We start from the raw sequence: 24217 nt of genomic DNA, 5'->3' as shown, positions 1-24217 counted from the left end.
TAGAAACAGAGCACGAGGTTGGAGTGGATGGGGAAAGGAAATAGACCGTATTATTTTCAAAGTAAACACCGCGGTACACGCCTAAAGCTATTTTGAAGGAAATCAGGGAAAACCTTAATGTGGATGTCGGGCAGGGATTTGAAACTCCTTTCCTGAATTGGAATCCTGCATGTTAACTTCGCTCTATAGTTCATCAGTGGAGGATTATGATACTCCATTCGCTATGTGTTACTTAGTGTCGTTAAGTACTACTGACGTTTCATATAAATCGCGTAGGTCATACGGAGGAAAAACTCAACGCTCATTGAGGCGTCGACGACAGCTACCAACGTTGAGTAACGTTTTTAGCGAGATGTTTTCGCATTAATGTAGCGGCGTCGATACAGGCGAGGTTGGCATAGTGAAAGAAAAAAGGGCTAATTAGTGCCGTGTAAGAAGTGTATTTTGTCGTTAGAAATTTTTTATTCATCCACGGTAATGAATACTGAGTGTCTGTTAACACGAGCGTAGCTTCGCTACGTATTCGGTAAAAACTCGACCGTAAAGTGATTTTTCTCTAAGTCGTCAATTAATGTTCTCGCAAAACTATATGCCTCGGTCGTTTCTGCTCAAGATCTAATTATCAACGTGGCGAATTGTCTATTGCAGTCCTCTTCAAGCCGAGCGTTATGTCAGCGCCGGTGGATATGGAATTATAAGAGCATCTGAATCAACTACTGTCACGATACTTAAACAACAGTTATGTTTGACTGAAAGTCAGTTAAATATTTATTAATAAACCCATACTTAAATACAATACCATGCCAGACTATGCAAATAAAGATACAGCATATGGTTGCACTGTTTTTTCCTCTATTTCGTTTTTTCCCTACATGCCGTGGCCCAATTACCCAGACCACAATTGTGGCAGTACCCTGGCTGTGTCACTTCAGCGCCCTGGACATGGCTCCTAGAACAAATTTCGAGCTGCGACGGTACAAGGAGACGTTTTTCCTGGCTAAATGGCAATGTACAATGAAATTAAGAGTGGCACACTCGGTACTCTAGAGAGAAGGACGAATAACGGAGTGGCTCCAGACATACTCACTGTCAAAAGAAAAAAAAAAAAAAAAAACTTGACCACGCATACCATCCTCCGGAATGGTAAAGGGGAACATATAGACCCGTTTTTGCCTCAATAGCATGTCATAAGTTCTCGTATCTGCTGTGAGAGGTTCAGAAAAACTATATCGAGCTGGAAAGAAAATAAAATATTACGCAACACGATAACGCCTTTACGAACACTGAGGACGACGCCAAGGAACTGGTCTGGTTCTTAAGGCGAATAGTTCTGGTAGTCAGCCCCCGTGACCTCGTGCCTGCGTTGTTGTCTCTTGAAGGTGAGGTCGTGGGTTCGACTCTCGCCTCCGACGCGGACTTGGGTTTCAAACGAGGCATGGCTTTGAGTTTTCTACGTAACTATTGGATCTGTAGTAACAAGAGAATATACAGTAGTACATATAACAGTGGGTGGTTTCCGTATTATAGTGATAGATCACATCATGGGGAACAAATTTCGTTAGGGACAAAATGTGCGCTTGCACTTTCCTCCACACACTCCATACGCTCGCCGCAGAATGCCAACGCCCTGACACCTCTTATGGGTATAACCAGTAAAAGACGCATAGCGTCACATCAGCAAACATTTTGTCTCTAACAGAAGTTGTCTCCATAACGTAATCTATCACCCCCACACGTTTGATGCAAAGACATTGAAACAATACGTATGTAATAGTGGTTTGTTTCCACACTAATATTTCAAAACCAGTACTTTGGTAGGACACACAAGCCCATTCCCATGCCAGAGGGTTACAGTAGATGATTCTAAAGGAAATGGGAGAGGGTAGGGGAGAGACCTTTTGCTTACATCGTACAGAGGGTTAAAGGAACCTACCAGCGTAGGTACCAGTGTGTAATCCAGTCGTTCACGCTGTGCAGCCATTAGTGCTCATAGAGAAACAATTTTAATGAATCGCCTTATGGCTCCTCAGCAACGCGCAGTGTAGAAGGCCTGGTGCGTTAGTCTGCAATCGTCTCGGCAAAATGTATTACGGAAGACCCAGTGATTACATAACTATTACATCATGACGTTTTTGACTAAAGACTTCGAGGCAACTCTTATTCCATTTGAAAAAACCAAGTTGATACCGGTATCTCGGCAACTGGTATAGCTATGACAAAAGACTGTAAGTCGTTTTGTGGAGACTGGGCGAAAGCAGAATCATAACATGTCAGCACTCCGAAAATATTTGAAGCTTAGAGAACGAGAGACGGTGACACGATGGTTGAGGGAGCAGGTTAAATCCCGCTAAAACGCTGCAATAAAAAGCTCAAATCCTATAGAATGAAAATAAGCGCTGATTATGTGGAATAGTTACCAAAGGTAAATTAGTGAGTTCTACTCTTCAACATTTCTTTGTAAAGCTTATACACTGCTCAAAAGAATTACATTTCGGGCTTTGCCCTACTCCACTGAGCACCAATTGAGGACTGGGTATGTTACCAAATTATACCTTTATCTTTCACAAACTGAGTATACAACAAAACATAATTACATCTTCGATCGTGTACATGGCAGTTTCGAAAACAAAATGAACAAAGTCATTCATCCCTTCGTCTTGGGTGCTACTCGGTGGACTTGAGAGCTTCGATAACATGTGGTGCCTCCGTGAGCCATTTATCAATGCCTGACACCTGCAGAGGCCACCCTTTGGTCTCCGTTCCCGCCCTTGAGAGTTCTTGGAGAGTCTGTGATTGAATAGGGCGATCCAAACATGTCCGTCAAGCACATGCCAAGTACGCACCATGGGGTTTATGTCGGGACTTTCCGCTTGCCGTTCCATTACTTCAATATCCATGCTTCCCAAGACATTCCTACTGATGCGTGCCACATAGGGACTGGTATTAGAAAGAATTCAGGGCCACTGCCGTATGCAGCAGCCACCACATGTTCCAACAAGATCTGTTCGATGTACTGCCTGGCGGTAAGACGACCATGGACAACGACAAGATTCGTATGGCTGTGAAGACTGAAGCCTCCCCACATCATCACAGAACCTTCTAAATCTGCCAATTTCCTGACAGCATTTGGCAGGTACCGCTAACCACGAGTCTCCTCACGCGAACAAGGCCATCGATTTGCGTCGGAAGATATCTGGATTCGTCTGTGAATAACACGTTTCGCATGTGGAGTTTCGGAAGTTGCCACTCGACATGAAAAGAGCGGAAATGATGTGCTACAAGATAGTGCCGTGTCAAGCGAGGTACTCGAACAGGACGTCTGGCTTGTAAGATCTTTCCTCGTAACTTGTTCATTACAGCAGAGGTTGAAAATACCGCTTAAGTTCTAAATTACTTTATTTTCACATTACCGGTTTCGGACTGTTACAAGCCCATCTTCAGGTGTCGTAGCTACAGCTTATAACAGTCCGAAACCGGTCGTGTGAAAATAAAGAAATTTAAAACTTAAGTGGTATTTTGAACCTCTGCTATAGTGCTCAGTTGCAGATGTTCTTCCAACTGGATTGTTTGCTGTTCATTACAGTCTGATAGGACACAGCGACTCCAGTGCCCCCTTCTGACACTGTCTTGCAGGGCTCTGGCGGTATCCGTAAGACGACGCCACGCAGAGATGACCAGATATCGGTCTTCGCCTGGGGTTGTAATGCGGCGGCAACCTCGTCCAACTACTCGTGTGTAAAGTGTCCACAACCTGTGAATGAACGATACATGGAGAGGCATTGGCATCTGTAGCAACACGACCGGAAGTCCATACTTTTTGGATCAAACAGACCGCCCTTGCAACTTGCACAGCATTAAGATAGCCTGTGCTTGGTTGAATTCAACGTCCACAAATGGCAACTGCCAATTGTGCACGTGACTAGAAAATGCTGGGACACCTTCTGAGGGATCACCTGACACTGTAATGTATGAAACAGTCAATAGCTGGCGAATTATTTCAATTATCGCCCGCACTGTAAGCAAAGATCTCAGACCATGCTATAAGACCACAGGTAGTGCCTATATCACAATAGACGTAACATACCGGAAGTTGGTTCACATGTCCCCGCAAGTCTTTTGAATAGAATATATTATGCCAACGATTTGTTGTCGAGACGTGTGTGTTTTTCGTCAATAGTTGTTCAAAATATAATTTCTAAGAGCACAAGCTTCGTACAAGCTGTTGTTTGTGTACACTCAATTGTTCAAAACCAGATTTCCGTGCCATAATACGTAAGACAGAGTACTTGTATCCTTGAAGGAGCCAGGTCCATATCCTGGTTTGAAAATTTTGGCAATACGTTTGTTGTGATAACTTGAGTCTGTAGAGATTCACATTGGAATTTGTTACTAATGAGATTGACACCTGGTGTGTACGTGCGTGTTTTTTTCCTGTGGGCATTGTTTGCAGGTCTGCAGTCTCGTGCCTGGTTTTACACTGTGGCCTTGTTCTGTTGCAGGTCTGTGGGCTGCAGCATTCATGTAGGCGGCGTGGGCGTCGCCCTGTCAGCTGCCCTGGTGAGTCAAACAATGTGTCCGCATTCTGCCTGTGCATCGACAAAAAGATCCTTACATTTTCCGGAATAATCGTGATTTCACAGAGCAAACGGCGTTTCATACATAATGTAAGGTATGCTTCAGACGCAGAATGGAGTTGATTGCACTGCTACGAAATCGTTTTTCATGCTAATTCCATGTGAGTAGCTGCCCATTGAAGTTATCGACCATGACAATATGAATTATTCGCTCTAAGATGGAATAACTACACTACGTGCGGTCCATGACCGCTTCTCAAAGCACTTGATTGAATGATAGTGTGATTATTAGACTAATTACCTCATGTAACTACGTCGTCAGACCTAATTTCTCTCTCCAGGCGCAGACATGGCACGTACCCTCCAATGGTTGCGCCGTTGTATTGTGTTCAACACGTGGTTTACTTTAACTGGGAGACGAAAATTTAATAGTCATGGGTGACTGGAATTCGAGTGTAGGGAAAGGGAGAGAAGGAAATGTAGTAGGTGAATATGGATTGGGACTAAGAAATGAAAGAGGAAGCCGCCTGGTAGAATTTTGCACAGAGCACAACTTAATCATAGCTAACACTTGGTTCAAGAATCATAAAAGAAGGTTATATACATGGAAGAACCCTGGAGACACTAAAAGGTATCAGATAGATTATATAATGGTCAACAGAGATTTAGGAACCAGGTTTTAAATTGTAAGACATTTCCAGGGGCAGATGTGGACTCTGACCACAATCTATTGGTTATGAACTGTAGATTAAAACTGAAGAAACTGCAAAAGGGTGGGAATTTAAGGAGATGGGACATGGATAAACTGAAAGAACCAGAGGTTGTACAGAGTTTCAGGGAGAGCATAAGGGAACAGTTGACAGGAATGGAGGAAAGAAATACAGTAGAAGAAGAATGGGTAGCTCTGAGGGATGAAGTAGTGGAGGCAGCAGAGGATCGTGTGGGTAAAAAGACGAGGGGTAATAGAAATCCACAAACGTCTCAAAAATGAGATCGACAGGAAGTGCAAAATGGCTAAGCAGGGATGGCTAGAGGATAAATGTAAGGGTGTAGAGGCTTATCTCACTAGGGGCAAGATAGTTACTGCCTACACGAAAATTAAAGAGACCTTTGGAGAAAAGAGAACCACTTGTATGAATAACAAGAGCTCAGATGGAAACCCAGTTCTAAGCAAAGAAGAGAAAGCAGGAAGGTCGAAGAAGAATATAGAGGGTCTATACAAGGCCGATGTACTTGAGGACAGTATTATGGAAATGGAAGAGGATGTAGATGAAGATGAAATGGGAGATATGATACTGAGTGAAGAGTTTGACAGAGCACTGAAAGACCTGAGTCGAAACAAGGCCCCGGGAGTAGACAACATTCCATTAGAACTACTGAGAGCCTTGGAGAGCCAGTCCTGACAAAACTCTACCATCTGGTGAGCAAGATGTACGAGACAGGCGAAATACCCTTAGAATTCAAGAAGAACATAATAATTCCAATCCCAAAGAAAGCAGGTGCTGACAGATGTGAAAATCACCGAACTATCAGTTTAATAACTCATAGCTGCAAAATACTAACACGAATTCTTTACAGAAGAATGGAAAAACTAGTAGAAGGCGATCTTGGGGAAGATCAGTTTGGATTCCGTAGAAATATTGGAACACGTGAGGCAACACTGACCCTACAACTTATCTTAGAAGCTAGATTAAGGAAAAGCAAACCTACGTTTCTAGCATTTATAGACTTAGAGAAAGCTTTTGACAATGTTGACTGGAATAGTCTCTTTCAAATTCTAAAGTTGACAGGGGTAAAATACAGGAAGCGAAAGGCTATTTACAATTTGTACAGAAACCAGATGGCAGTTATAATAGTCGAGGGACATGAAAGAGGAGCAGTGGTTGGGAAGGGAGTGAGACAGGGTTGTAGCCTCTCCCCAACGTTATTCAATCTGTATATTGAGCAAGCAGTGAAGGGAACAAAAGAAAAATTCGGAGTAGGTATTAAAATCCATGGAGAAGAAATAAAAACTTTGAGGTTCGCCGATGACATTGTAATTCTGTCAGAGACAGCAAAGGACTTGGAAGAGCAGTTGAACGGAATGGACAGTGTCTTGAAAGGAGGATATAAGATGAACATCAACAAAAGCAAAACGAGGATAATGGAATGTAGTCGAGTTAACTCGGGTGATGCTGAGGGAATTAGATTAGGAAATGAGACACTTCAGGTAATAAAAGAGTTTTGCTATTTGGGGAGCAAAATAACTGATGATGGTCGAAGTAGAGAGGATATAAAATGTAGACTGGCAATGGCAGGGAAAGCGTTTCTGAAGAAGAGAAATTTGTTAACATCGAGTATAGGTCTAAGTGTCAGGAAGTCGTTTCTGAAAGTATTTGTATGGAGTGTAGCCATGTATGGAAGTGAAACATGGACGATAAATAGTTTGGACAAGAAGAGAATAGAAGGTTTTGAAATGTGGTGCTACAGAAGAATGCTGAAGATTAGATGGGTAGATCACATAACTAATGAGGAGGCATTGAATAGGATTGGGGAGAAGAGAAATTTGTGACACAACTTGACTAGAAGAAGGGATCGTTTGGTAGGACATGTTCTGAGGCATAAGGGGATCATCAATTTATTATTGGAGGGCAGCGTGGAGGGTAAAAATCGTAGAGGGAGACCGAGAGATAAATACAGTAAGCAGATTCAGAAGGATGTAGGTTGCAGTAGGTACTGGGAGATGAAGAAGCTTGCACAGGATAGAGTAGCATGGAGAGCTGCATCGAACCAGTCTCAGGACTGAAGACCACAATAACAACAACAACATTGTTTCCGATCAGCTTCTGGGAATATTGGCGACAGCTGTTTGTCGCGACAAACTCGTGCCGCCTGCCCCTCTCCAATCCTTTGTTGCAGGTACACACAGCGTTTTCAGATAGAGATTTCGAAATTCCGCCATAGAAGAAGAAAAAAAAATCCTGATAATGATACATCTACATCCATACTCCGCAAGTCACCTGACGGTGTGTGGAGGAGGGTACCCTAAGTACCTCTATCGGTTCTCCCTTCTATTCCAGTCTCGTATTGTTCGTGGAAAGAAGGATTGTCGGTATGCTTCTGTGTGGGCTCTAATCTCTCTAATTTTATCCTCATGGTCTCTTCGAGAGATATACGTAGGAGGGAGCAATATACTGCTTGACTCTTCGGTGAATGTATGTTCTCGAAACTTCAGCAAAAGCCCGTACCGAGCTACTGAGCGTCTCTCCTGCAGAGTCTTCCACTGGAGTTTATCTATCATCTCCGTAATGCTTTCGCGATTACTAAATGATCCTGTAACGAAGCGCGCTGCTCTCCGTTGGATCTTCTCTATTTCTATCAACCCTGTGTGGTATGGATCCAACACTGTTGAGCAGTATTCAAGCAGTGGGCGAACAAGCGTACTGTAACCTACTTCCTTTGTTTTCGGATTGCATTTCCTTAGGATTCTTCCATTGATTCTGTCTGGCATCTGCTTTACCGACGATCAACTTTATATGATCATTTCCATTTTAAATCACTCCTAAGGCGTACTCGTAGATAATTGATGGAATTAACTGCTTCCAGTTGCTGACCTGCTATTTTGTAGCTAAGTGATAAGGGATCTATGTTTCTATGTATTCGCAGCACATTACACTTGTCTATATTGAGATTCAATTGCCTTTCCCTGCACCATGCATCAATTCGCTGCAGATCCTCCTGCATTTCAGTACAATTTTTCATTGTTGCAATCTCTCGATACACCACACCATCATCTGCAAAAAGCCTCAGTGAACTTCCGATGTCATCCACCAGGTCATTTATGTATATTGTGAATAGCAACGGTCCTATGACACTCCCCTGCGGCACACCTGAAATCACTCTTACTTCGGAAGACTTCTCTCCATTGAGAATGACATGCTGCGTTCTGTTATCTAGGAACTCCTCAATCCAATCACACAATTGGTCTGATAGTCCGTATGCTCTTACTTTGTTCATTAAACGACTGTGGGGAACTGTGTCAAACGCCTTGCGGAAGTCAAGAAACACGGCTATCTACCTGTGAACCCGTGTCTAAGGCCCTCTGAGTCTCGTGGACGAATAGCGCGAGCTGGGTTTCACACGACCTTCTTTTTCGAAAGCCATGCTGATTCCTACAAAGTAGATTTCCAGTCTCCAGAAAAGTCATTATACTCTAACATAATACGTGTTCCAAAATTCTACAACTGATCGACGTTAGAGATATAGGTCTATAGTTCTGCACATCTGTTCGACGCCCCTTCTTGAAAACGGGGATGACCTGTGCCCTTTTCCAATCCTTTGGAACGCTTCGCTCTTCTAGAGACCTACGGTACACCGCTGCAAGAAGGGGGGCAAGTTCCTTCGCGTACTCTGTGTAAAATCGAACTGGTATCCCATAAGGTCCAGCGGCCTTTCCTCTTTTGAGCGATTTTAATTGTTTCTCTATCCCTCTGTCGTCTATTTCGATATATACCATTTTGTCATCTGTGCGACAACATTCCGGCAACTTTTCTCCAAACATCGCAACACTACCTATTCCTTTAAAATTTTGTTATCAATGTGGGCAGCCATACAATTATCGTACTTATCAAAAAATTATAGCACATAAACTGAACAATAGTCTGACCAGCAAAGTAAAAGGCCTGCTCCAGGAGCGCCCCATTAGCTTTTCTATGCTTGTTTCGTTGTTCCATTGATTTACCATTGACGCACCACCAATATCTCCAACAAAAAGAAAGGTCATCGAATGATTTGAGGATAGAGCGACATCTGTTGAATATCCAGAAAACTAAGTATGTGCTGTTTGAACTAAATGGCATTAGTAGTAAGACTAGGCCCATAAAATACTTCCCCAGTTTCCCCCTGTACAGAAATTTCCTTCCTCAAATAATGTTTTCCCCTAATATTACGGAAAAAAATCTGAAGTTGCTGGGTACGTAAACTACTTTATCAGTACGTGCACTGCTGTTTTACTGAATGCTACACTCGACCCGTGGAGGGTTAATACGTGCTCGGGTTTTCGTGGGCTTCACGCAGTTGCAAGGACTACTGCCAGAAAGCACAAAAAATGACGGAGACAGGAAATGTTTTAGTCAGCAGTCATTCAAATGGTGTTACACCGCCTTGTATCTCTTCTAGTCTTGTGATAACTTGCTTGTCTCGGTTTTTGTAAGATAATCTAGAGGGTGTCAACTATTGAAGTATATGAAGGGAAAAAAAACTTAAATTAGGAACTACTGCGTGCACACACTTTATTCAACACGTAAACGTCCCTGCAGATATTCGGATTTAAGTTATCACATGTTGTATATGTTTACCATCATTGGCATGATATGGCGCAGACGAATGGTGAAATTCCGCATGACCCGCTGAAGTGTCGGAACATAGATGCTGTCGATGACCTGAATGGCAGTTTTCAGCTCAGAGTCCAAAGTGCTCCTCCAGGACATCAAACACTCTCCTGCTTCGATGGGATCGAGCTCCGACTTGCGTGGACCACATCTCGTCGAAATCAGGTTGGATAATGGGGATGAAATCATCTTTTAAAACCGTCATGTACCGTTCGGTAGTCGCCGTGCCATCAAGGAATATCGCACCGATTGTTTCTTGACTGGCCATTGCACGCGACACTGTCACTCGTCGAGGATGAAGAGACTTCGCGATCGCGAAATGCGGATTCTTAGTCCCTCAAAATGCGCCAGTTTTGCTTATTGGTGAACCCATCCAAATGAAACTGGGCTTCGTCACTAAAACAAACCACATACCGCGCACTAAAATCCCCAATACGGGGAACCGTGCAGTTTGAGCGTCCTAACGCAAACCGTTCAGGAGTTAAGACAATTTTATTTAATATAGTTCAGTAATTATCGTCCTGTATTTTATATGTCCTAATATTTATACCAGTATTTTTTCCCTTGTTCTGGCGCTTTTATCCTCGGATTAATTATCAATCGATAATTCAGTACGCATCCCGTCCATCTCTCCCCTTTGCAAATAGCAACTATTTATAGACGTTTTACCTCACCTGTTCATTTCGTACTTTATCCACCTAATCAGTTTTCAGCAAACTTATTTTAAATATTTGTTTCCGCCTGTCGTATCGAAACTTCATAATAATTCGTTTCTAATTGTGTGACAGACACAGTTTCAGAAACTTCTTTCTCGATGCCTCATCAGTATTTTATAACAACAGGCTCGTTTTCTTGAAGACTGCTTTCTTCCGCTGTATCAGTATTCTACTCATGTCTTTCTTCCTTCGCCTATCGTCTTTTATCTCACTCCATACACTACACAACTCTTTTTCATGACCTCTTCCGCCCTGACCTACACATTTAGGTGTTCATGGTTTCCCTAAATCGATTAAAGTGGGAGGGCTCATTTGGAAATACCCGGTTGATATTCCTCTTAATTCTTCATCTAAAAAAGTTTGTGCCCCGTCCCTAATGAACTCGTCGTCGGCTTTTACATTAAACACTGCTCTTCGTCCTTCCTTATATTGTGCCTTCTTCAATTTTCCGTCAGCAAAAATACTCTTCATCTCTCTCGTCTTTGCTGTATTTATTCCCCCGAACGTCTTCCTCTTCACTTAGCTGTTATGGGGGTAATTCTAATATGAAAATCTCATCCACTTTTTATCAACTATCAGTCAGTCATTTATCTGTAATGTTACTGTAAGTCCTTTGCAGTCTTTAGCTTTATCGTCATTTACTACATATTTTACTTTTCTCGAGAACTTCTTGCTCATTTAGAAAACTAAAATAGCAGTATTTTAAAGTGTTCATTTGTGTGGTCTTACTGCCCGTAGTTGCTTTATAATTATTGAAGATTTTTTTTAAAATCCGTCTTTGCAACTGCAAGAAAATATCTATTTTTGGTGATAGAAATAAAAATTTTGTAGTAGTTGCAAACATGGATTTACCATTCCTTCAATAACAATACTTAAGTTACGCCGCCCATGAAGTTATGCCTGTAGCCCAAAACATACGAGTTCAACTTAGTAAACATTTTACCCGGAAGTGCCTACACAACCGAAACTTCGTAGTACACAAAATACAAATAAAACGAAGCTAAAAATAATCAATGCAGGAAACTAATTTCTTTCAGTGCTCCCTCGCACTAGCAAATGGCTTGGCTGTGTGCTGCAGTTTGTATAGAACCGGATTTCGTGGCCATAGCTCCCAAGCCCAACCCCCCACGTACTACCCATAAAATTATATGACCGCAACTCAAAATATATGTCTTTAACGGGTCGCACACTTTACTTGAAAATGGCTACATAGCCGAAACTACGTAGTACAGAATAAAAATAAAATTGATATAAAAAATCAGGCATTGCAGGAAACTAAACACCATTGTTTAAATATATTGGTATTAAATTTTGATTACGAGACCCGGTCTGAAACCTACAAACCACATTTGACCAGAAACTGTAATTCTTTGGGCGCTAATAACTTGAGCCGTCGTACGACCTCAAAATAAACGACCACCGCCACCGTGGCAGAGGCTGCCATCCTCCGACCGATAGTGCAACCATATTAGCGAGGCATTCGTCTTCATGGAAGACAATTCGCTCCCCCATCGTGCACATCTTGTGAATGACTTCCTTCAGGATAACGACATCGCTCGACTAGCGTGGACAGCATGTTCTCCACACATGAACCCTATCGAACATGCCTGGGGCAGACTGAAAAGGGCTGTTCATGGACAACGTGACCCACCAACCACTGTGAGGGGTCTACGCCTAATCGCCGTTGAGAAGTGGGACAATCTGTACCAACAGTGGCTTGCGGATAGTATGCCATGACGAATACAGGCATGTATCAGTGCAAGAGGACGTGCTACTGGGTATTGAAGGTATGTACAACAATCTGACAACAACCTCTGAAGGTCTCGCTGTTTGGTGGAACAACATACAGTGTGTGGTTTTCATAACCAATAAAAAGGGCGGAAATTATGTTTATGTTAGTCTCTATTCCAGTTTTCTGCACAAGTTCCGGAACTCTCGGGACAGAGGTGATGCAAAATTCTTTTTGATGCTTGTATGATTAAATTTGTAGTGATTTGGGGTATACAGGGTGCGAAGTTCAGTAGACATTGCACCATATCTGGCAGCAACAGTGGCTCGAACTCTGGTGGCCACCACCTACATCTGTTCGTTGCAAGCCACCTTGCGGTGTGCGGCGGAGGGTATTTTGTGTACCTCTGTCACTCCCCTTCACTGTCACTTTTCCATTCGTCGGTGGTTCGTGAGAAGAACGATTGCGAGTAAGGGCTCCGTGTGGACTCGAATGTTTCTGATTTTGTCTTGATTGTTCTGCTTCATGGTACGGTTTACTGTCCCGCGTGTGTTCCTAGACGACTAAACAGATACATTGCTTCCTCCTACGTATATCTCGTGGAACTAATTATGTCAGGAACGGTGAGGAAGGCTTCGGCAAGTGACAGGTAATGCAAAGTCACCACGGTATACTTAATCCATGTTATCACTGTCCACTCGACAAAGATGTGTCGCATTATTTGGGAGTTGTGCGGTGTCTGTCAGTATAGTATCACTGCGCCTTGTTGAGCAAGGTCGGCGTCTCTTCTCCTCTTATTAGCACTTCACAAATGGACAGTTCGTTAGCGGTTCTTTTACTTGTTTTTGGTCATTTACTGTACAGACTATAGTCATATCTGTTAGTGAAACCAGGTTTAATCGGAATACACTGATTACTGAATCCGACTGCGCAAACGTCCAGGGCAGCCCGTAGATCAGTTATTCATTGCGAAGAACAGGTGGTTGTATTGTTCGGCAGCCGTAGTTGAGGAAATTCTGCAGGTGTTACTGTAGCATCTGCAGCACACCTATATTGTAGCACAGTAACGCCTGCACACAGCATAGGTCTGAATATTCTGTACAGATGTGTCATGCTTTCAAGAAATCAAAGTAAATGTTTGTGGCCATATGGGAAGGCGTTCTGAAACATTGTCAAATTTGGTGGATTGGAAACACAGCATATGCCCTCTTTACATAGCGCCACTAAACTACGTAGTGTATTGACCTTTTTTATGGCTTTTTGCTGTATTTGAGTTTTTTCCAGCATAACTCACAAACCCATGGAGAAACTTCAACCAAATATGGTACACATATGCTCTCCTGCCTAGAAAAAACAACCTTCATCCATCTAAGAGTGGGTAAGTGTGGCCAGGAGGTGACATGTGAAAGTGATAGAAAAATAGCAATATTAATTTGGAATCCATAGTTTTGAAAGTCGCCATGCTTATAGGTGACAATGCTGATGACGCTCTCTCCCTGCCGATGTGAGAGGTGGTAGTAGAGGGTGGCGTAAGAACAATCGAAAAAGACCAATTTTAGCTGCCGATGTGAGAGGTGGTAGTAGTGGGTGGCGTAAGAACAATCGAAAAAGACCAATTTTAGCGTTAGAAGTTCTAGACTAATTGCTACAATCCAGCGACCTTTACGAAGCGTGCTAAAAAGTAATGCCTCCGAATTTTGTACGTGAAAACTCTTAAAGATTTTAAAGTAAAACAACCATATTTAAGAATCAACATCTTTATTCTTCATGTCTGCATAGTCACATTTCTCCCAATGAGAGACCAGTTTGTTGATACCATCACTGTAGTGTGTTTGACTTTGTAGCCGGAGCCACAACCTCACCTTTACTACGAACGTTAAGTACTCGAAGGTGCTATTTACGTTTTGGAAAAAGATGAAAATCGGATGGGGCCATGTCGGGACTAATATGGAGGATGATCGATGACAGTGAATCCAAGGCGTGGGGCCGGCCGCGGTGGTCTCGCGGTTCTAGGCGCGCAGTCCGGAACCGTGCGACTGCTACGGTCGCAGGTTCGAATCCTGCCTCGGGCATGGATGTGCGTGATGTCCTTAGGCTAGTTAGGTTTAAGTAGTTCTAAGTTCTAGCGGACTAATGACCACAGCAATAGAGTCCCATAGTGCTCAGAGCCATTTGAACCAAGGCGTCGGATTGTCGTAGATGTTGCATCGCTCGTGTGTATTTTGGCACTGTCATGCTGAAGAAGAGAGTTATACATACGTGGATGAACTCTTCGAATTCGAAAACCGATTACAGTTCGCTGTTACTTACGTGTCGTCTTAGTTACTTTACACACCGTCATGGTACACACTACAATGATTCGGAGCCTTCTAGTGGCAGAGGGCTGCAATATGTATACATGAAGAATAAAGATGTAGAATGTGAATAACGTTTGTTTTATTGTGAAAGGTTTAAGAGTTCTTACATAAAAAATTCGGTGGCATTACTTTTCAGCACACCCTTGTAATTCTATGTTTAGTGGAACAGAACTTTGAAATTGTGCTACGTGATTCTGAGAGATAGTGACATGTGTGTTTTTTTTTTTTTAATCAAATTTAGGTCGTTGACAGTGAAAATAAATACACTATGTGATCAAAAGTATCCGGACACCCCCAAAAACATAAGTTTTAAAAACGTAAGTTCTTCGTATTAGGTCCATTGCGCTGTCACCGAATGCCAGGCACTCCATATCAGCGACTTCAGATGTCATTAGGCGTCGTGAGAGAGCAGAATGCGGAGCTCCGCGGAACTTACGGACTTCGAACGTCGTCAGGTAATGGCGTGTTGTGTCATAAGTCTGTACGCGAGATTTCCACACTCCTAAACGTCCATAGGTCCACTGTTTCCGATGTGATAGTGAAAAGGAAACGTGAAGGGACACGTAGAGCACAAAAGCGTACAGGCCGACCTCGTCTGTTGACTGACAGATTCTGTCGACAGTTGAAGAGGGTCGTAATGTGTAATAGGCAGACATATATCCAGACCATTGCACAGGAATTCCAAACTGCATCAGGATCCACTGCAAGTACTGTGCCAGATAGATGGGAGGTGAGAGAACTTGGATTTCATGCTCGAGCGGCTGCTCATGAGCCACACATCACGCCGGTAAATTGCCAAACGACGCCTCGTTTGGTGCAAGGAGCGTAAACATTGGACGATTGAACAGTGGAGAAACGTTATGGGGAGTAACTAATCACGGTACACAATGTGGCGATCCGATGGCAGGGTGTGGGTATGGCGAATGCCTGGTGAACTTCAGCTGCCAGCGTGTGTAGTGCCAACAGAAAATTCGGAGGCGGTGGTGTTATGGTGTCGTCGTGCTTTTCGCGGATGTTTTAAGCACTTTCTTGCTTCCTACTATTGAAGAACAATTCTAGGATGGCGACTGCATCTTTCAACACAATTGAGCTCCTGTTCATTACGCACGGCCTGTGGCGGAATGGTTACACGACAGTAACAACCCTGTAATGGACTGGCCTGCATAGAGTCCTGACCTGAATCCTTTAGAATATCTTTGGGATGTTTTGGAACGCCGACTTCGTGGCAGGCCTCTCCGCCCGACAGCGATGCCTCTCCTCAGCGCAGCACTCCGTGAAGAATGGGCTGCCATTCCCCAAGAAACCTTCCAGCAACTGACGTTTTGCTTGTTGTTTAAGACTGTAATTTATTTTAAGCGTTATGAGTCCATGCAAGTTCAGAGATGTTGGATTGCGTGTAGGAAAAATGCGAAATTGCTTTCAAATATGTCACATGAAATGATGGTGTGCTGAAAATTGTACGTCACAGTGACTCCAAAGTGAAACCACGTACTTAAAACAATTGATTGTTTACTTTTTCCAATATCTTCTTGTATTCGTTACTTACCACGACACTAAAGTTTATTTGTCTGAAAAATTTTAAGATATTTTTTCGTAGTGTTGGGACTCACGAGATTAAGATACAAAGGGTGCTACCCGCGTGCATCCAGCATCGTTATCTTAGGGCCAGACAGCTTGTAGCTGGTGGCAGAGACTAGCAAAGTTTCTAAAACGTACTGTTAAACGTTTAGGTTAGTGATGCTAAAGATGGAATGAAAGTACTTTTAAGCGAAGCTCGTTAGTATGTAGTTTCGATTCTTCAAGAACTTTTTGGTTAGAAGTCCGTTAAGGTATTTAAGACAATTTATCTTTCTACAAATATTGTAATAAAAATACGAAATTACATTTCATCTGAAGATCACTGCAGTTCTGTAATATAACTTACCGATGTGTAGCGGAGAGTAGTCGTGAATAATTTCGGGAAGTTGCTGAATTCGGAATAAAATATTGTTCTGGATTGAGTGAATGTATCATATTTATACTCTTATTTTGACAATATAGTACTACTGTCAGTACGTGTGTAAGCATTACACTGCTACGGTTCGCTCTCAGTTGTAAGTATTGCTTTTAAAGTACGACCAAGACCAGGTGCACAGCTTTGTGACCTTTCAAAGAAGAAGTCCCTTTAAGAGGGCAATGCTGGAATTACTCCTTTGTTAAATTTCACTTTCGTGGGAAGGCCGTGTAATTGTGCTCGCTTCCCTCGCGTCGTGGGAAACACTAGAGGAAGCAAAAAGCTTTTCAATTGTCTTGCAAACAGGAATGCGGCATTCTCTGTGCGCTGACAACTGATTGCAACATTATGTTCATTTCCGTCGACCAGCACAATGCTATGCGCTGACGTGACATTTTTACTTCTGCATTTAAAATCGGATGCGTTCTTACTAGGATTGTTCTTAAAATAGCGATATATATCGGTGACATTTTTTTTAAACCATGTATATCTGTATATCAATAATGAGTGCCGTTATTTTTATTGTATATTATATATTTTTTCGCCATTTTCGATCAATGTTTGAAGTTGTTCTTTTGAAATCGTAGTAGACCACAATTTTACTTTCACTGTTTGAAAGAGTCTTACTACTTTCTGGGCTTTCACCACTTCCAGTCTTTCTCTTTGACATTGTGAAGCAAGTATAAGAGGGTACAAAGAAATCTGATTGCACTGGCGGGTGGCTGTTTGAATGGAATAACAAGATATCCGATGTGAAAAAATAGCACAACAGTTGCATTAAGAAACAATTTTTAAAGCAACTACCGTGCTGTTGCCTCACATCGGCATTCTTCAAAACCAGTTGCTGACATTGGTGAACAAAAATCTAAATGATAAGATGGCGGGCGGAGGCGTGTGAGGGGAAATGCTGACGTAATCGGCGCTCGGTGCGACGTTTAACTTCACCACGTAATTTTAACACTACGATTGCTAGGTCGCTGACGTGCAAGTGGTTATCGCCAAGCGTTAACGTGGATCGTTTTCCTTACAGCTCTCGCTGTAAGGGGCATAAGCAGGCTGCTAGCTTGTTGATGCACAGAATATCTAATTATCTAATAATAAATCATTACTTAAATATACATCTCTAAAACTGGCAGTATGTATATATGTGGCTGATAGGTCGATATTATTTCCGTCGATATATCGGTATACCGATATTTTTTTCCATATAGCGAGGCTCGATAACTATACTTTTTAAATGTAGGTATATCGGAATCCCGATATTCTTAAAAAATATCAATAGTCTTTGTTCCTACATGAAGTTGTTATCCAATTACTAATCGGAATACCCTTATCGTACCAGACAGTGCAGCATTGGGTTAGCTGGTAGGACGCTTGCGATAAAACAGCTATCAAACGCCTAGAAATAGCACAGCCGATCTCTGTGTATAAAAGTGCCACCGTGTTCTTAAAGTGAAGTTTTTCAAGAGAGATAATCTTCTTTGTGCTTCAGCAGTAATTACATTAACATGCAAAGCAAGAGATATTCGCCATGCCTAAAAAAATCTGTTTCACGGACGACAGAAGTAGACAGTTTTTGCCAGTTTTGATTTCTGATATTTATATTAGGGCTGTAGCAACATGTGCACCTGTACCCAACTTACTACCGGCAAGATTTGAACCTGTATGGGAGTGGTTGGTTTGTTTGGGGAAGGAGACCAGACAACGAGGTAATCGGTCTGTTTGGATTAGGGAAGGACGGGGAAGGAAGTCGGCCGTTCCCTTTCAAAGGTTCCATCCGGGCATTTGCCTGGAGCGATTTAGGGAAATCACGGAATACCTAAATAAGGATGGCCGGACGCGGGATTGAACCGTCGTCCTCCCGAATTAGAGTCCAGTGTGCTAGCCGCTGCATATGGGAGTGGCATGTGCATGCTTTTCTAATGTTGATCAGCTAGCTTTTTGTTTTCTTAGAGGCCGTGTTAATTTTAATTTGTTTTTCCATTGTTCAGTGGAATACAGTCTTCGAAATTCTGAAGGTAGCAAGGTTAAAATACAGGGAGCGAAAAGGTATTTACAACTTGTACAGAAATCAGACGGCAGTAATAAGAGTGGAGGGGTATTAGAATGAAGCGGTGGTAGAGAAAAGAGTAGACAGGGTTGTGTCTCAGGTGTTATTCAAGTAGTAAAGGAAACCAAAGAAAAATATGTAGATGGAATTTAAGTTCAAGGACGAGAAACAAAAACTTTGACATAATTACATTGTTATTAGTAAATCTCAGAGATGGCCAAGGACTTGTATAAGCAGCTGAACGGTATTGGTAGTGCCTTGAAACAACGTTATAAGATAAATATCATCAGAAGTAATAAAGACGGTTGGAATGTTGTCGAATGAAGTCAGACTGTGTTGAGGGAAGAAGATTATGAAATAAGACAATGAAAGTAGCATATGAGTTTTGTTATTTGAGCGGTAAAACAACTGATATTGACGGAAGTAGGGAGGATATAGATGTAGATTGGCAATAGCAAGTAAGCAATTCCAAACAAAAGGGATTTGTTAACGTAGATTATAAACTATTGAATGTTAACAGAACTTTCTCTAAGGTACTTGCCTGAAGTGTAGACTTATACAGGAGTGAAACGTGGACGGTTAAGTAGTTCATACTAGAAGAGTGTAGAAACTTTTGAAATGTTACGCTACAGCATAGCGCTGAAGGTTAGATGCATAATTCGTATAACAAATGATGTCGTATTGAATATAATTAGGGGAAAAAGTAAATATATAGCTATGGCACAACGTGACTGAAGAAGACCTCGATTGATAGTACACATCCTGATGTAGCAAGGAGTCGTCTGTTTGGTAATAAAGGCAAGTGTGGGGGTAAATGTTGCGTAAGTGACCAAGGCTCGAATACAGTAAGCAGATTCAAATGGACGTAGGTTGCAGTAGCTATGCAGACGTGAGGACAGACTTGCCTGGAGAGCAGCATTAAACCACTCTTCGGACTGAAGACCACGACAGAAGCAGTAGCAGCAACAGTAGACTATGTCTGTATGCGATGGGATGATGTACGCTGTCACATCAGTCCCCACTCAGGAGTCATTAACTGTTACAGCATTGATTCAAGCATGGCAAGAAATTCCTCAATAAAACATTCGGAATGTATCAGGGACATCAGTTCCGAATGGAATGAAAGTTTAATCATTTAATACTCCTTGTGTGATAACCATTTCCACAAACTTTGATAAAAATCTGAGTAGTGCTTCTCAATGATTTCCGTCAGTAGTAGTAACATAAAACATTTCCAAGACTTTAAGACGGAATAGACAAGCTTGGAGAAGTGCATTAAACAATTGATGAAATCTTCTCGGGTCCTGGCGTCATTTTTCAGCGTTTCGACGAGTTTCCTATTACGGGTGGGAAAAACTACCCGGTTAGAACCGATACCGGTGCAAATGTTCACATGTGTCTGAATTTCCAAGGGACCAAAGTGCTCAGATCATCGGTGCCTAGGCTTACTACTTAAACTAACTTAACTAACTTAAGAACAACACACACATCCATGCCCGAGGGAGGACTCGAACCTCCGGCGGGAGGGTTCAAAAAAATGGTTCAAATGGCTCTGAGCACTATGGGACTCAACTGCTGTGGTCATTAGTCCCCTAGAACTTACAACTACTTAAATCTAACTAACCTAAGGACATCACACACATCCATGCCCGAGGCAGGATTCGAACCTGCGACCGTAGCGGTCACGCGGTTCCAGACTGTAGTGCCTAGAACCGCTCGGCCACGCCGGCCGACTGCAAATTTAAGATTTCATTCATAATTTACAATAAAAATAAAAAGTAGATGATCTGCTGCCTGCGTCGGCATTTACTTGCTTGTAGCCCTTCAAACGGAAAAATTAACGCCAAAGAAAGAGTTCAACACACTTTAGTCTGACTATTCGTAATGCCGAAATAGTGGTATGATCCTCGATTATAACATGATTTTTGAGCCGAGTTTCAAGAAATTAGAATCAGTAAGAGAATACTCGTGATATTTCCTAGCGTTCAACTGCTTACCAATTTCGAGAAAAAAAAGCGAACGGTGAGCGGAATACGTTTTCTTTTCTTTGCCTTCAGTCTGTTTTCATTTTCTACGTTTATTACAGAAAGTAACAGGAATAAAAAAAACTGATAATGGGTTATTTCAGAAACCAGTTACTTTGAGCGGTTTTAAGACAGGTTCAGTACGTATTGAAATAAACCAATGCAACCAAAAACCGATTGTTCCAGCAATCACCGACATCCGTATTTTATACACGCCATTTTTAGGCAAAGTGACGAGTCCGAAACTTGGCGACAGCACAACGCCACGAGAACAGTTCACCAATGAATGTCTCCAATAAAGGCTGCATTTCATCATGCATTAAAGGGGCCTTCGGACTGAAGGCAACGACGATAAAATACCGTTACCTAGAGATGTGGTTAATCTCAAAGTCAGTTCCGTTGAAATGAAGCGCTATAACAAGTAGGTGGCGCGGAAGAAAGTCGCTGCAGGCGTTCCAGCACGCGCGCCTCGCCGTCGAGCGGACATCCTGCGTGCTGTTAGCCGGCCGCGCGCCTGCTGTCACACGCGCGTTTATTTTGCCGGCGTGTGTGAAGACGGACCTAGAAACCCCCTCTGGCGCGACGGGCCGGGCGAATCAGGGACGCGTCGCGACCACGCGCTCCGCAGTCGCGGTCAGTGGCCCGGCGGCGTAATCGTCTCTCAGCTGCGCGCCACACCGCCTCGCCGGCAGTTCGCCACTGGCCTCTCTGCGGACAGCACTCCTGCCGCGTTACAGGTCGCTGTCGTGACGAATTGCGTCGATGTGTCTCATACCGGATTAAACCTTCGGGCACCTCCAGAGTGATTATGCACTGTGGCAGTGTACGACGTCGTCAGCTTCAGTAACGGTGCGCATTTGTGAGCAATTTCTCTGAATAACTAACACTCGGACTAGTACCAGTAGTTTTACTCTAGGGCGCTGACAGTAAAGTGTGTATGTCTGTGCGTGTTTGTGTACAACTGTGAGCAGCGACAGCCGCGATAGATTACTCTCGCGTGCTGCGCGCCAGTGGAAGAAGAGTTTGTCGGAAGGAAGTTGCGCGCCAAGCGCCGTGCGGAAGTTTCCTCCTCCGCGATAGACCTTCCAGGTCTGCACTTTTGTTTTCTTCTTCCCCGCCCCCAAACATCCGGATTCCCCGTCCGCGGGCGGAGCTATTTTCGGAAGTGTCGCTCCCGCAGCCCCGCCGTGGCAGGTTAACGACCCGTCTCGGAGAGGTAGCTGCCAGAGGAGAGGACGGAGGTCCGGCGGCGGTCACAGAGGCAGGAAGAGGAGGCGAGAGGAAGCCCCGGCGTCCAGCTGAGCGCGGCGGATCTGGTTTGTCGGGGTCCGCTCCCTTCCCTTCGCGTCCCTTCCCGCGGGACCCTGCTAGCGGTCTGCCGCGGCGCGCCGTAGTGTGGCGCTGCAGCGGCGTGCTCGCTGCAGTCGATACACCTGCGGCCTAACGGTCGCGTGCTTGCGTGCCTCCACGCGGTTTCGTGCGCGCCTGCGGGATGCAGACGGGACCATGGTGGCGCGCCAAGGCCGCTGAGACATGGTCCGCCTGACCGCGGGTCCCAGCGACCATCACAGCCCGTGGTACTGCGGAGACGGGTATGTACTCCTGCTGCCACGGAACTCGCGTAGTCTCATATATACCAGGTGATCAAAAAGACAGTACAAATTTGAAAACTTAATAAACCACGGAATAATGTAGATAGAGAGGTAATAATTGACACACGTGTTTGGAATGACATGGGGTTTTATTAGAACCAAAAATAACACCCCATATTGCTAGACGCGTGAAAGATCTCTTGCGCGCGTCGTTTGGTGATGATCGCGTGCTCAGCCGCCACTTTCGTGTTGCCTGGCCTCCCAGGTTCCCAGACCTCAGTCCGTGCGATTACTGGCTTTGGGGTTACCTGAAGTAACAAGTGTATCGTGATCGACCGACATCTGTAGGGATGCTGAAAGACGCCATCGATGCCAATGCTTCACCATAACTCCGGACATGCTTTACAGTGCTGTTCATAACATTATTCCTCGACTACAGCTATTGTTGCGGAATGATGGTGGACATATTGAGCATTTCCTATAAAGAACATAATCTTCGCTTTGTCTTACTTTGTTATGCTAATTATCGCTATTCTGGTCAGATGAAGCTCCATCTGTCGGACATTTTTGGAACGTTTGTATTCTTTTTGTTCTAATAAAACCCCATGTCACTCCAAGCATGTGTGTCAATTTGTACCCCTGTATCTACATTATTCCATGATTTATTCAGTTTTCAAATTTATACTGACTTTTTGATCACCCTGTATATATAATATATACATGAGCGGTGCATGTGTAAGAATTTCTCTGCTGTGTACGTGTGACGTACTACGTTGGGCTGCGAAGTATACTTGTAGGTGTCGCCTTGTGTAAAAGTCACAAAGTGGACGCGCCCCTTCCTCTTCACAGCCCCCTATTCCTTGAATTTTTTGTAAATTATGCTAGTCTATCCTGTGCAAGTCTCTTATCCGTGCATAACTACCGCTACCTGCCTAATGTATTCAAGCCTTGGTCTTGCTGCAAATTTTTTTACAGCCCCACAGCTATTTTCATTCCCAGATTGATAAGTCTCCGATGCCTTAGGATGCGTCCCATCGAACGATCGCCCTTTTTTTTAAATTAAGTTGTGTATAAATTCCCCCCCCTCCCCCCCAATTTGATTCGGGACCTCCTCGTTTGTTCTCCTACCTATCTACCTAATCTTCAGCATTCTTCTGTAGCACCACATTTCAAAACTTTAAATTTTCCACTTGGCTGTATTGCCTATCGTACACATTTAACGTCCAACCAAGGCAGCCCTTCAGAAAAATCTTCCTAACTCTTAAATTTGTTAATTAATGTAATGTAGCTCCAGTTGCTTTTTTAATTTTTAATTTTTTATTTTTTAGAACATTATGAACATCTCACGACCAGTTTCTTCCTTTCTATTTGGTCATTGTTAAGTGAATGAGGAACTTGTCACATGTTAATACATGATGGGCATATAGAACTTTTTTTGTATCTAATCATTCGAAGCCCTTAACAAGCAGCCCATTGCGAATGATATACAGGATGTTTGGAAATTACCGTTAAAAACTTCTATGACTTCTAGACTGGAATCAGTATGTAATGTTTTGAATATCGAAGGAAGCTACAGAACGTCAAAATTATTGACTACGGCAGCTGTAAGTGCATGTATACACAAGGTGATTCCTTGATGTCATAAATTTTAAAGGACAATGGGCAAAGATAAATTGATTGATTTGAGGTACGGAACACAGGTCCGGAAAACCACTCAGCCGGAAGCTACGATTGAAAACTGTTCGGATAGCTCTGGCAATGGAATACGTCTGCCGGTAGACTTGTTGCCAAGATCGTGCGGTAGCAAAATTTC

The 24217-nt window shown here is 43.2% G+C and overlaps 1 protein-coding gene across 2 annotated transcripts in view; it reads left to right on the top strand.

Annotated features, from left to right (window-relative positions):
- The window catches only part of LOC126268205 (WD repeat-containing protein 47), a 635268-nt gene that overhangs the window by 103781 nt on the left and 507270 nt on the right, over positions 1–24217 (top strand). Inside the window, exon 2 of one of the 2 annotated variants that reach the window (XM_049973832.1) lies at positions 4500–4557. Coding sequence is in view for 1 of the 2 variants with exons in the window: in XM_049973831.1 (XP_049829788.1) it covers positions 22346–22404 (59 nt within the window). In the remaining variant the exon portion in view is untranslated. Of the gene's footprint in view, positions 1–4499; positions 4558–21297; positions 22405–24217 lie in introns of those variants that run through there. The other variant, XM_049973831.1, reaches the window with a different exon arrangement.

This window comes from Schistocerca gregaria, chromosome 4 (assembly GCF_023897955.1).
Source record: "Schistocerca gregaria isolate iqSchGreg1 chromosome 4, iqSchGreg1.2, whole genome shotgun sequence".
Lineage (NCBI taxonomy): Eukaryota > Metazoa > Arthropoda > Insecta > Orthoptera > Acrididae > Schistocerca > Schistocerca gregaria.
This window is presented reverse-complemented; position numbering and strand designations above follow the sequence as displayed.